At 38.4% G+C, this 14,514-nt stretch overlaps 1 protein-coding gene across 2 annotated transcripts in view; it reads right to left on the bottom strand.

The window, feature by feature from the left end:
- LOC103033502 (uncharacterized) overlaps nucleotides 1–14,514 on the bottom strand; it is a 57,847-nt gene that overhangs the window by 13,143 nt on the left and 30,190 nt on the right. For both annotated transcript variants that reach the window (XM_022670703.2, XM_022670702.2), the window contains exons 12-17: nucleotides 12,462–12,668; nucleotides 8,473–8,616; nucleotides 6,673–6,821; nucleotides 4,007–4,215; nucleotides 2,552–2,696; nucleotides 878–1,330 (exon numbers count right to left, since the gene is read on the bottom strand). In XM_022670703.2, coding sequence (XP_022526424.2) covers nucleotides 878–1,330; nucleotides 2,552–2,696; nucleotides 4,007–4,215; nucleotides 6,673–6,821; nucleotides 8,473–8,616; nucleotides 12,462–12,668 — 1,307 coding nt within the window. The remainder of the gene's footprint in view (nucleotides 1–877; nucleotides 1,331–2,551; nucleotides 2,697–4,006; nucleotides 4,216–6,672; nucleotides 6,822–8,472; nucleotides 8,617–12,461; nucleotides 12,669–14,514) is intronic.

Here is a 14,514-nt window from a genome sequence, read left to right as displayed (position 1 = left end):
CATTATAGCAGATGTTTCACACTTGCAGGCCACATCTATTGCCAACCCCTGGCCTATGGCATTCCTTGGAACTATGCCTTGGTTTCTCATCCAGTGTTAAACCTAATTCAATCTACTACAAGCTCCCAAGGTATTGTTTCTCAAATCTTTAAACAAATAATTGAAAGCTCATACAAACCAATTCAATTCTGTCTACTTGGGAAAGGGAATTAACCTGGCTAACATGTATTATTCATTGCTAAACTGTCAGTAGAAAGTATTCTAAGTTGTAAAAAAATATAAAAGGTACCTTTATTCATATGCTCTGGGACTGTTTAATAGTTTAATATCATTTTAGAAGTAGGTGTTGTGTATACTAAATAATTTTACAAGCATAACTCTCAGCATGGATCCTGTTGTTAAATGATGACTCACACTACCAGTTTTCTTCTAAGCAAACCGCAGGGGTGGTTCTCACCTGATATTAATATGGAGCAATAGCCTCTCTATAATGCAGTACTGCAAAGATTAATTCTAAGTCTAAAAAATCTACTGTTAACTCATGGTTTGATATAATCCAAGCATCAAATCTTTATTTTAATAAATGTATTTACTGTCTTATTTGTTTATTGGTGCACTTGGTATCTTCCCTCTCCCTTCCTTTTTTACAGTTTTGCATAATATATTCTGTATGTTATGTTCTATATACGATTAATAAAATTATAAATCACAAAAAAGAAACAATTACTGAGAGATCAATTTAAAAAGGACACTTTTACTTTAAAAAAAAATCACTTTTACTTAATAGCAAACATTTGGGCTTCCAAAGAACCTAATATTCGACACCAATGTCAGGCTAAAATTGGACAGCCTTAAAAAAAAAAAAAAATCCTTCTACCTTCTTCTCTGCTTCTGCGTGTGATGTTCTCTCGCCTTGATGCTCAGTCTCATTGTTCTTGCCCAGTATCTGAATGCATGAGACAGCTGCAATTTCTGGACGTTTTGAACCCTCTCTCTCAACTCTTTGCACCGCAAGGCAAACCCTCTCCAAATCCTCACAACACCCAGAGCTATCTCTCTTCTTCTCCTCTTCAGATCCAGTTTCCACCTCCACAGGTTCAGACTACGGGTCAGAACATGCTGGTCTCGATGCCTCACTGCTTGGTGGAACTGGAAGTTAGCTACCTGCAGATGGAGACGCTGCTTTTTGGTACGGATATGGAGGAACTGTAGTTTCCAGAGGGAAAAGAAATTCTGCTGTAGCCTTCGAGTTCTGAGCTCCTGTATATCCAGAGAGAGACAGTGCAGCTCTCTATTACGCTCGTACACATCAAGCCACTTAAAATAAAATCTGGAGAAGTGAAGAGAAAAAAAATGTGTAAAGGAGCAAAGGTTTTTGGCAAATCGAAATAAACAAAACATTTGTCCAAACAGCAAACATGGCTTTCCACAGGTGTTCATTAAATTCGCCACTTTACATTTTGTCTAGGTTATTTTTTTTATGGTAATCAGTATAGTAAAATTAGCTACAAAACTACAATAAAAAAAGCACTTAAAGAACATTTTACTTTTATCATTTTTTTTCAAAGCAGACATATTAATGCAATAATGCACACCACATTTAGCACTACCTCAGCAGTGCTAGTCTAATCATGAATTTATTTTAGCAGTACTATTCTAGTCACAGCAGTGGCATTCTTTTTAGTCAAAAAGTGCTCAGTAGAGCAATTATAACCAAAAATGACTTCTTAATTATTTAACTGTGCTATTCTAGTCACACATTTATCCTAGTTGATTAGCTAGCTTTTTAACTAGCAAATTAGCTAGCTACCTCAGCAGTGGTATTTTCATCATAAATTTACTTAAGCAGGGCAATTGTAATCATAAGTTTACTATTGGTGCTACGTCACAATGAATTTACACAGACAAAGGCAGTATATCTTTTGGTAAACAAAATTAATGGTAAAAACTAAGAAAGCTTACTTAGTTATATAGAAAGCTAGCTACTGTTACTAGCCAGCTATCTTAGTTCTTGTACAGCTTGGAATTTACAGACCGTTTGTGAAGAAATAGGATACTGGGTAGGTTTTATAAGTGATGCTGAGCAAGTAGACATTTTTAAAAATAAACTGAAACTGCTCGATCTGTATACAGCAGTGCTCGGGAGAAGGGTATTTTATTTTCATAATTTCTTTCACACTTAAACAGTCACCAAAACATAACACTACAGACTTGAAGATCAGAAAGAAAAATAAATAAAGTAAAAATAAATAAACCCCTCAAAATCCCAAAGTTCCATACTTCCTCTGTCCTGCATATAAATTCTAAACCCACATATACACAGAATTAGATACATGCATATGTTCCTACATGTTGAGACACGTCAAAAGTCATGGGAAACTATAAAAGTTCTTGTCCCATGATGTTTGGCATGAAAGAACACAATGACAAGTGATTACAATCTTTTGTACATTAGCATAGCTTATCTAAATAAGCTAAGCATTAACATCACCCTAGTTGAGCAAAAATGGAATAACAGATTATACAGTGAAATGATTCAACACATACAGACCTGCAGAGCAGAGCTTGTTGATAAAGTTGTTGGGCTATCTTTATATTTTCCACTGCTTGCTGCCAGATGAGAATAGCTTTTCTCTTCAAGGCTCTTTCTCTTCCCTCTCTGAATGCACACAGCTGGACATGCATGAGACACCTGTCTAGACCACATATTTACAAAAACAGTCATCATGATATGTTCAAAAATTGATTGCCTCTAAACTGCCTCTAAACCCATACATCACCCAGTGCCCCTCTCAACCCACACCTCCCTTTTTTTTATTTTTTATTTTTTTTATTTATTTATTTTTTTTAGCCTTTTTCAAATTTGAGGGTGGAGTCAAAAAAAATCAGGGGGTTTAGTGCCCCTTTAAATTTCAATGGAAATATGTAAAGATGGGAAATGTCTGGCAACAAACATGGCTGGTTTTGCCTGGGTCCAAGTGAGGTGGGAAACTGAGTAGGACTTTTTCTTTGAAACAAGTACCATTTGCTTATTTGCTACATTGTTGATGTGTAGCATTAAGTACAATAAATGTGCATAACGTTTTAAAGCTGTTAATTCTAGTGTTCTTGTTACAATGATAAGGCAGAAAATTATGAGACTAAAATATGCATCTAAAATTTTTTTGACAATTTTTTTATGATAAAGAAAAAATATATATATTTATTCAAGACAAAAACATTACGGTCGTAGTATAGATGCGATACAATACTATCAAAAAGACATTGATATTGATATATTTTCTATTTACTTCTAAGAGATGCATACAGCACTTGGAAGATTAATTAAAAGACCACTTCAGTTTCTGAATCAGTTTCTCTGATTTTGATATTTATAGGTATATGTTTAAGTAAAAATGAACATTGTCTGTAGTTTATAGTTTTATTCTGTAAACTACAGACAACTATTCTCCTAAATTCCAAATAAAAATATTGTCATTTAGAGCATTTATTTGCAGAAAACGAGAAATGGTTGAAATAACAAAAAAGATGCAGAGCTTTCAGACCTCAAATAATGCAAAGAAAACAAGTTCATATTCATAAAGTTTTACCCCTGTTTTTTAAACACAGTTCTCATGCATCTTGGCATGTTCTCCTCCACCAGTCTTACACACTGCTTTTGGATAACTTTATGCCTTTACTCCTGGTGCAAAGATTCAAGCAGTTCAGCTTGGTTTGATGGCTTGTGATCATCCATCTTCCTCTTGATTATATTCCAGAGGTTTTCAATTTGGTGAAATCAAAGAAATGTACCTTTTTAGGTAGTCTCTTTTTTTCCCAAAGCTGTACATTTCATTTTGTGGATTAAAAACTGCAAGGTGGAAATGGCACCTATTTAATAGAATAAATCATAATTACATTTAAAACTGGCCACATCAATCTGAATCAGTCATGACAAATATGCCAAATACGCTACATTATTTAAACTGATTTTGGATGTGTCAGTAAAAGTGTGTGGCCAACTCACTGTGTGTGTATTCTCTCCAGGCCTGCAGCATGTGTTTAGCACTCAGGCGGAGCGTGTGTTTGGCTCTGCTGTTGGCCAGCTGCTGCCGGGCGCAGCTGCTCTTCCACTGGGAGAAGACCACGCTGCAGAGCCTGTGCTGCACAAAGGACAAAGCTGCCTCCTGTCTCTCCTTATGGCACTGCACTCGCTTCTGCCATGCAGCAAACACCCTGGAGGACACACAAGCAGAAGCCCACACATATATACACAAAAAGCAATGATTATATAATGAGAGAAAAAGTTTGCATGTAAAACTCGCTGTTACCATTTCCACGTTTATACAGGGGTTGGACAATGAAACCGAAACACCTGTCATTCACACCAGTAAGAGCAGAGTGTGACGGTTCAATTAGCAGGGTAAGAGCACAGTTTTGCTCAAAATATTGCAATGCACACAACATTATGGGTGACATACCAGAGTTCAAAAGAGGACAAATTGTTGGTGCACGCTTGCTGGCGCATTTGTGACCAAGATAGCAAGTCTTTGTGATGTATCAAGAGCCACGATATCCAGGGTAATGTCAGCACACCACCAAGAATGACGAACCACATCCAAGAGGATTAACTGTGGACGCAGGAGGAAGCTGTTTGAAGGGGATGTTCGGGTGCTAACCCAGATTGTATCCAAAAAAACATAAAACCACGGCTGCCCGAATGACGGCAGAATTCAATGTGCACCTCAACTCTCCTTTTTCCATCAGAACTGTCCGTTGGGACAATAAATTATTGTGGTCCAAAACCAGGTGTTTCAGTTTCATTATCCAACTCCTGTAAATTACCCTCATAAATAAAAAACGAATGAAATGAAAGGATTTCATTCTTTGGGGAAAGGAGAAGCAAGATCTCCTGCATAGAATCCACTATGAATTCAGAGGGTGCTTTATCAAATTACGAGACCAAATGTCTGAAAACAGAAGCTGAGGCAGAGGAAATCTCTATATATTGTTAAAATAAAGATCAAATCTCTTTCAAATGAACAGACAAGATTAATTTGGTTCATTTATGACATTTGTAATGTGTTTAGTTTTAATGTTCATACAATCTCATACTAAAGCTCTTATACTATACTATAAAACGTCCCTGTATAGTTTACTCTCTTAATATAAACTATAATAAATATTAAGGAGGATTAAACATAAATATAGGCCATTCCACTGAATGGGTTCCATTTTTGTTCACAGGACATTACATGTATAAAAGTGCTCACAAAAAATAACTTCAAAATACATTTTATTATTAAGCATAGTGTCTTGTATATTGACCTAACAGCAAAAGTTATTACAATATTAAAATATTAATTTAACTACTTAAAACACTACTTAGAAAAAATAGCATTTGTTATCTGTCCCCACCCTCTAACTATAAATGTATAAATGTTACCATTAATAAAATCCTTTTTTTTGCATTGTTTTGAGTCCAAATCCAATCTATGCTTTTTTTTTTTTTTATATAAAAATTCCATATTATTTAAGTTAAAATACACATTTTAGGTTTGTTCCTGGGTTTCACTCAGTCCTGTTACCGTAACACATTACCCCATCTGAAACATCTGGAACATTCTACATTCAAGTCACATCTACAACAGGAAGTGACATCAGCTGGTTCTTCTAAAGATCATGGGAGGACCAAAATTAAAGTTCCCTCATTATTTTTTCTGTATGTTTGATCATATTGTAACTATGACTGAGGAGCTCAATCTCAACACTAATTCCTGTTACCTAAATTAATTCTTAGATCTTATTTGTTTATTTTTAGAATGTGTTCAGTGTCCTCATGCTATTAGCATAGCCGCTATTTAGCATTCCTTCTACTTTAATTCCTGTTACTCAAAACATAAAAATAACAGGAGTGAGTGCCAGTAACAGGAGTGAGTTTCAGTAACAGGAATAAGTTCCTGTGACAAAAATGAGTGCCAGTAATAGGAGTGAGTGCCAGTAACAGGACTAAGTTCCAGTAACAGGAGTGAGTGCCAGTAACAGGACTAAGTTCCAGTAACAGGAGTGAGTGCCAGTAACAGGACTAAGTTCCAGTAACAGGAGTGAGTGCCAGTAACAGAAATGAGTGCCAGTAACAGAAAAGAGTGCCAGTAATAGGAGTGAGTTTCAGTAACAGGACTGAGTGCCAGTAATAGGAGTGAGTTCCAGTAACAGAAATGAGTGCCAGTGACAGGAGTGAGTTTTGTCATAAATATATCAATTATTTGAACATGCAGTCAACCATTTATTCAAAATAAAAGTTCTTTAAAACTTTCTTGAGAGAAAATCTTAAGAAAGAAATGAGTGGACTTTTTTAAATGTCACATGAGTTTTCTAACCATCTTTGGCTTAGAAACCTTGTAAAAAATTAAGTAAAGCTTCCTGAGTTTGACCAGTACATGTTTGAGAGTTAAATGTACATGTTATTAGACTGAAAAAAAGACATACAAATAATTTTAAATTGGAAGATTTACTTGCAACAAGCAAATGGCACCCATTCGTTGAAATGGCCCATATACTACTGGTCACCACATTGGCTGTAAATCACCATAGTAAATGAAACAGCTGCACAGGCTAACCATGTGCACAGACCCAGTTGTAATATGCAACCATTCCTTCAATCCGTGTGGAGTGTAATTCTCTACTGCATACCTCCTCAGAAGCACTTGGGTACAGAATGCTCTGACGGCCTTCTGCTGTCTCTCACGTGCTGCCCACGTGGAGAAAGCCCGGCTGAGGCAACGGCTCTCCACCCTCTGCTCCAGCCACCTCTGCCTACTGTCCAGTACAGACCCTGCAGCCTGCAGACATACACACACACTAACACTCAGGACTACTTTACACTAAACACTTTCTAAACACTGTAATCTGAAGGTTTACTAATCAAGATATTAAAGGAATAATCGGTAACACTTCCTATAAACCCTGTATTCACAATGCAATTTAAATGCATTCATAATGCATTATATGACATGCTAAAAACCTTATAATGACTGTAATAAGCCTGTATAATAACTGTAATAAGTATTACAGTGACATTCATAACGCATTATAAACTACAAGTATAAGTACAAGTATAATTATAAAGAAAGGGCTTACAATGCCTTAGAATGTCTGTTCATAAGAACATTGTACATTGTAGTAGTAGTAGTAATGCACTATAACACAGATTTGGTATATTTTGGTACAACACTACATTGTATAACGTTCTTATATACAGATATTATAAGGCATTGTAAGCACTTTCTTTATAAACTCTTATACTTGTAGTTTATAATGTGTTATGAATGTCACTGTAAGTACTTACGAGTTATTATACAGCCTTATTACAGTCATTATAAGGTATTATGCATGTCATATAATGCATTATAAACGCATTCTTAAGGCATTATGAATACAGGGTTCATTGGAAGTGTTACCGAATAATCTTGTAAAGCGATAAAAATGAACATTGTTAAATACTTATTATAAATGCACTCAAACCAAACACCCAAGATGGTAGACTAGGGTTTAGACGGTCTACTTGTCTGTTGTTCTTCATAAATGCACATTCAAATATGTCTCTAAAGTGATTTAAACTTTTCTGCAGAGCTATATGGTCGACACATGAAGTCATGCTTAGGTACCTAATAAGTAAATGAGTAAAGATGTTGTATGTATTAACGGGTATTAAATACCATTAACAATGTGTGTGCAATGATGAGATAAGTGACAGTCCAAGACCAGTGTTTGTAAGCAATGCAAGCAATGTTAGCCTAGCATCACCTGTTCTCCTATTGCAAACTTAAGAAGCATGATAAATATTAAACAAGCAGATTGACTGCATCTGAGCAGATAAACCATGTTAATGTCATTGAAATATTCCTTTAAAGGTATAAAACTGCCAAAATGAAACCCTTTGGCAAAGAAACCGAAAGTGAACAAAAAATACATCATTTGTTTAAAAGGCTGAAAGCAGAATACCGCACGAAGATTATGAATATTTAATTTTTTTAGGACAACTATCATAGTATAATATGCACATTTATACTAATCTAAGTTTAATACTCTTACATTATTTAACTCCATATATACATAGATACAGATACAACACTGTAGTAAAAGTAGAGTAGTGAAATATTTCTACTTTACTTCTATGATACTATACATCTCTGCTTATAACAGAGTACAAAACTACAATATCTAACAGTTGGGATTTATACAGAACAATAAATGAATCAGTGTCTGCCACCAATATTTACATGAACTAATCATTAAAACAATAGTGTTAAAAAAAGAAAACCAATACAGTATTGCTAAACAAAATATTGTGATTCTTCAATATATGTTGACATTTTCTTACAGTCCTAACATTTTACATTTCAGTGTGAATTGTGAGGATAATTTTAGGAAATTCATTATGTAGGCCCATTATGTTCAATGATTTATGTTTTACGATGTACATCTCTTCACCTGTCTGTGCCACGCTGTAAAGCAGTGTTTCAGTAGTCTGGTCTGATGGCAGTGAACGGCCTGCAGCTGTAGAGAACGTTCTCTGCGTCCGCACCACATCAGCGTTCTCCAGTCAGTTACACAGTGAGAGAGCAGCACCCTCTCCTGTTTACACACACACACACACACACACACACACACCAACAATATAATGAAATAACCTGGAAAATTGTAATATACATTCACTGACAAAAAATATATATACACAATTGCAAAAAGTTGCAAAACCCCTTGAACTTTTCCATATTTTGTCACATTACAACCACAAACAAATATATTTCATTGGAATTTATTGTGAAAGACCAACACAAAGTGGTACACAGTTGTAAAGTGGAAAGTAAATTATGCATGATTAAAAAATGTTTTACAATAAAAAAAAAATAATTAAAAAGTATTCAGCTGCAAGTCTTTTAGGGTGCTTTCTCACTTACGTATCGATGCATTTTTCCTTAACTTGACGCTGATTGGTTTTAGAAGGACATGCGTCTGACGTTGACGTCAGCGGGTGGTTCATTCGGCGGGAAGCCTTTCCAGGATAAGGATAAAATTAATGAACAGATTCATTTAGTCTCCATAGTAGTGCTGTTATTGTGGTGTTAATACCAGCAGCAGCAGCAGCAACTTCAGGCACAGTACCCTATGTTAGTTAAAATTCGCCAAACGAACGTGCTTGTCCTGAAGCAGCTGTATCCACGGCTCATTTTTCCTGCTTTTCCAGTTACTTTTTAAAGGGTACTGACTGCAGCCTGCAGGAAGGCGGAGTTGGACGTCCAGTGCTTCCAGCTCCGCCCAATTTGTTAGCATCATGCCGTTTAGTCCCGTCCACTTTGTCAGCATCATGTTTTAGCTCCGCCTCTGAATGAAAGTAAACAATGTAAAGGACTGTTAGCGGACTTTAATATAATGTGCCGCGTCGTCTGGATTAAATACTGTGTATACACTACAAGTTTGCGAGACTGACAAGGCGTGGCGTGGACAAAGTGGGTGGGACTGGGCGCCCAACTCTGCCTTCCCTCAGGCTGCAGTTAGTAGTAGTTGTTCATTTTTCTTCTTCTGCTGCCGTTGTTAAGGAACCCCTGCTCAGCTTCCTGTAATTGGTCCGAAAGTTCGAACCATCCAGAAAAGCGCTTTCACACTGCAGGCGAACTGGACCATGGTTCAAAAGACCCGGACCGAGACCACCTCTCTTGGTTGGACCAAAATATGGTTCTTTGGCCCGGACCGGTTGGTTCGGACCAAACTGAAAAGTCTGAAAAGACCAAACGAGGCAGGTGTGAAAGCACCCTTAGAGTATACCTCCACCAGCTTTGCACATCTAGTGACTGAACTATTTGCCCATTCTTCTTTACAAAGCAGCTCAAGCTCAGTCAGAATACATAGAGAGCGTTTGTGAACAGCAGTTTTCAGATCTTAACACAAGCTCTTGATTACCCCACCCCCTGCAGTATGCCTACCGTCCCAACAGATCCACCTCAGACGCTATCGCTGCTGCCCTCCACTACTCTCTCTCCCACCTGGAAAACAAAGACTCCTACATCAGGATGCTCTTTGTGGACTACAGTTCTGCCTTTAACACGGTCATTCCTCACAAACTCACAAACAAACTGTATGTACTCGGCCTGCACCCGACCCTTTGCAGCTGGCTGTTGGATTTCCTGACTGGCAGGCCTCAGTCTGTCAGGATTGGAGACAGGACTTCAGCCAGTATCACCACTTACACAGGCACCCCGCAGGGATGTGTCCTCAGCCCTATCCTCTACACCCTGTTCACCCACGACTGTGTCGCTTCCCATAAGGACAACATCATCCTGAAGTTTGCAGATGACACCGCAGTGATAGGACGTATCAGTGGCGGAGATGAAGCGGCTTACAGGAGGGAGGTGACAAGACTGGTGTCATGGTGTGAGGACAACAACCTCGCCCTCAACACAGACAAGACGAAGGAGCTGATAGTGGATACGAGGAGGGAGAGGAGACCTCATCAGCCACTGTTCATCCGGGAGCTTGAAGTGGAGAGGGTGAACAGTTTTAAATACCTGGGCATCCACATCAGTGAGGACTTCACTTGGACATTGAACACCACACAGCTGGTCAAAAAGGCTCAACAGCGGCTGTACTTCCTGAGGAGGCTGAGGAAGTTCAGGATGTCTCCCAAGATACTCTGCAACTTCTACAGCTGTGTTATTGAGAGCCTCTTGACCAACTGTATCACCGTGTGGTACGGCAGCACGACTGCGACGGACCGTACACGCCTGCAGAGAGTGGTAAAGACTGCGGAGAAGATCATCAGAACTCCACTGCCCTCTCTGCAGAGCATCTACCACCAGAGAGTCCTCAGGAGAGCTGCCTCCATCCTCAAAGACTCTACCCACCCCCAGCATGGACTGTTCACACTTCTGCCTTCAGGCCGGAGGTACAGAAGTGTGAAATGCAAAACCACCAGGCTAAAGAACTCATTCTTCCCCACTGCTACCAGACTCTTGAACCTACCTCAGAAATAACCATTCACATTACTCTCTACACGTTTACATGTCAAGGACATTTCTCAGAGACACATGCTTACTTTACTTTGCAAAATTTTATAATTGCACTACTGAACCTTTTGCACTTTTTTCATATTCCACTGCTGTAGATAACATGTACTTACTTGTAAATAATATCCATACCCCATTACTGCTTTCATGTATATATTTCCATCATGGATGTAAAGTTAACACTAATTAATATTTATATTTTGTTTTTTATTCTTTCTTTATTGTATATTTTCTATTTTTATCTTTATGCGGCATACTTGGCGAGGGGCAAAGAAAGAATTTCATTGTACGAGGAAACTTGTTTCTTACTGTGCACATGACAATAAACTCTTTGATAAATTGGGTTTAGGTCTGGACTTTGACTGGGCCATTCTAACACATAAATACTGTATGTTTTGTTTTAAACCATTCCATCGTAGCCTATGCTTTATGTTTAGGACGTTGTCCTGCTAGAAGGTGAACCTCCACCCCAGTCTCGAGTCTTCTGCAGACTCCAACAGGTTTTCTCACCTAACCAAAGCACCTTGTTTCACATGTTAGCTGTGTCCCCAACATGGCTTCTGGCAAAATGCAAACAGGACTTTTTGGTTTTCTTTTAACAATGGCTTTCATTCCATTAGTAGTTGTCCTGTGGACAGATTCCCCCACCTGAGCTGTGGATCTCTGCATTTCATCCAGAGTCACCATGGACCTCTTGGCTGCATCTTTAATCAGTGCTCTCCTTTTTCGACCTGTTTAGGTGGACGGCCTTGTCTTGGTAGGTTTACAGTTGTGCCATACTCTTTCTATTTCTGGGTGATGGATTGAACAGTGCTCCTTGGGATCCTCAAAGCGTGGGAAATCTTTTTAATAGCCTAAGCCTGCTTTAAACTTCTCCACAACCTTATTCCTGACCTGTCTGGTGTGTTCTTTGGATTTCAGGATGCTGTTCACTCCCCAATATTCTCTTAACCAACCTCTGGGGCCGTCAAGGAGCAGCTGTATTTGTACTGTGAGATTAGATTACACACAGGTGGACTTTTTTTGTCATTAGCATTTATCAGGCAACTTCTGAATGCAAGCACTGCACTGTTCAGTTTTTTATTCGTAAAAAAAAAAAGGTTTAGAATCATCCATAATTTTCTCATTAAATTCCAATGAAATCTATTTATGTTTGTGGTTGTAATGTGACACAATATGGAAAAGTTTAAGGGGTATAAAAACTTTTGCAAGCCATTGTTTATATGCAGCTTGTCTGGGTCATACAGCACTGCTACTGGAGTACTTAAAAATAGGGGTGTTCTAAAATGTTTGAAGGCTAGTGTTTGTGTAGCTCAAATATTGCCCATATCAGTGCAACTATAGGCTGCAACTATTTTCTTGGTGAGTCTAAAATCTAAAAGGAGGGTATGTTTACTTTATAGACAGGATATTTACCCTGTACTGGACTGCTCTCTGCTGCATCTCTGTGTGTGTTCTCCAGGTGCTGAAGGACATCCTTACACCAGTCAGTTCCCTGCTGTTCCTGAACAGGTCGGCCCGCCGCTTCATCTTCCTGCTGCTGAGGAGCGCTGACCTCCACTGTGAGAAGGCCAGGCTCAGGTCGGGCTGCATCATTCTGACCAGCACCTGCAGAGCCACGGCCTGCAGGGACAGAAACACATCAAGGGACTGTTGGTGCTAACAGAATCTCAGATTAGAAGGCCTGATCTAGGATCAAACTTTGACTGAAGCCATTGATGTCTGGGCCCCCTGTGTGCTCAGCAACTGATGCAGAGGAAAGAAATTCTACTGTGGGACTGAATCTCTGCCCACGAGCAACAAAAGACCAGAATATCCACTGAAAGCACTCCTCAGCATTTGAACTGTAATCTTACTGAAACCTCTGCAACCCCGCTGGGTATTCTATGGCTTGCTTTGTTCTGATATCTGCTCTGAAATAATGTTCTCAATCCACATATGTTGATGCTGAATGCATCCCAAAGTGGTTTCCAACTGTGTTCCCAGATTTCCCAGTACAAAACACAAACATTTACTAAAGCTGGTGAGGAAAATGATCATACTGTGCTGGAGTGCAGTTTTCTGGGACTGGAGCTCGATACCACTGCAGAACTTTACCTCTCTCTTCTACAGAAAATCCCAACATCCTTATGTTGCTTCTTGTTGCTTCATTTACTCTCCGGAGACACAACAGAACTCAGGGTTCACACACTTTTTAAACAATACAATTCCATGGCTTTTTCATGACTTTTCCATGCCTTCAAAACTCATTATCATGACCACACGATCTATAAAACACCACTGCGGACATGGACAAACAATATTATAAACTATAATCAAAATTGATAATAGGTCTAAAATGAATTTGATGAAATATATATATATATATATTCAAGCAGTGTTGACACAGACTCTAACTGTTTTTGTTAGGAGTGTGCTGGTACAAGTGAGTGGATCAAATACAGCAGTGCTGCTGGAGTTTTTAAACACTATTAGACACTCCTACCTAGATGCTCCTCCTCATAGATGTAAAGTAAGGGACAGAGGTTCATCACAGTTTACGTTGGTCAACCTCCACACCCCTCAACCCCACACCCATTGGTTGCATATCTTTGGTTGGTGGACTATTCTTAAGTTGCAGTTGCAGTGAGACTAAGCTGGTTAAAAACTACAGCAAGACTTCTCTATCTGATTATCTATCCATCCATTCTGATTTTTATAGATTTGCAGAATAAGTGTAGGTATAGAGTAAAGCAACAGTTATGAGTACATCAGTTGTATTTGAAGTGTCCTGTCCCTGCACAAATAACAGTTTTCCTGTTCTAACAAACTCAGAAAATGCTGAGTTTCTCAGAGAATGCTTAATGAGGCAATAAGTCAGATTAGGTGTGTAAGAACACACAAAAAAAAGAATTACACAGTAAAGGGCAATGACTGGAAACCACTGGCATGAAAGAGGTGGACAAAACCTTGTTGTGTGCTTGTCCAGTGATAAGTCCTGTAGAGGGCAGTGTTTCTTTCCCTCTGCTGGGTTTATGCTGGCACAGGCATTTGGCTGTAAACTAGGGTCTGGGTTGGCACTGTGAGCACACTGCTCCAGAACCTAAAATAATATCTTATAGTGTTGAGAAACAATGACAAATTTAATATGATAAGCTTCTATAAGATCAAAGAGAAATAGCAAAAGAAATGCATAAAAAATGTGTGAAAAGTGTGGCATAATTAATGCTAATGGTGATGCCTTCTATGACAGTGCTGTAAAAAAAGTATTTGCTCCCTACAGATTTTTTTTTTCTTTTTCAGATGCTCAAACTCACTTTAATATCAGACAAAGATAACTTGAGTAAATATAAATGTGAAAAAAATCAATCCAAATACCCCCCAAACCCTCCTCCCCTATCCCAAACTAAATGAATATGCAAATTTTTTGGAAAGATGAGTTTAATTTTACTAACCAAAACCATGCCTGATTACTTTCAGCCCTTTAAAA

The sequence above is a fragment of the Astyanax mexicanus genome, chromosome 12 (genome assembly GCF_023375975.1).
Source record: "Astyanax mexicanus isolate ESR-SI-001 chromosome 12, AstMex3_surface, whole genome shotgun sequence".
Lineage (NCBI taxonomy): Eukaryota > Metazoa > Chordata > Actinopteri > Characiformes > Acestrorhamphidae > Astyanax > Astyanax mexicanus.
Note: the sequence above shows the minus strand (reverse complement) of the source record. Positions and strands in the feature narration are given on the sequence as shown.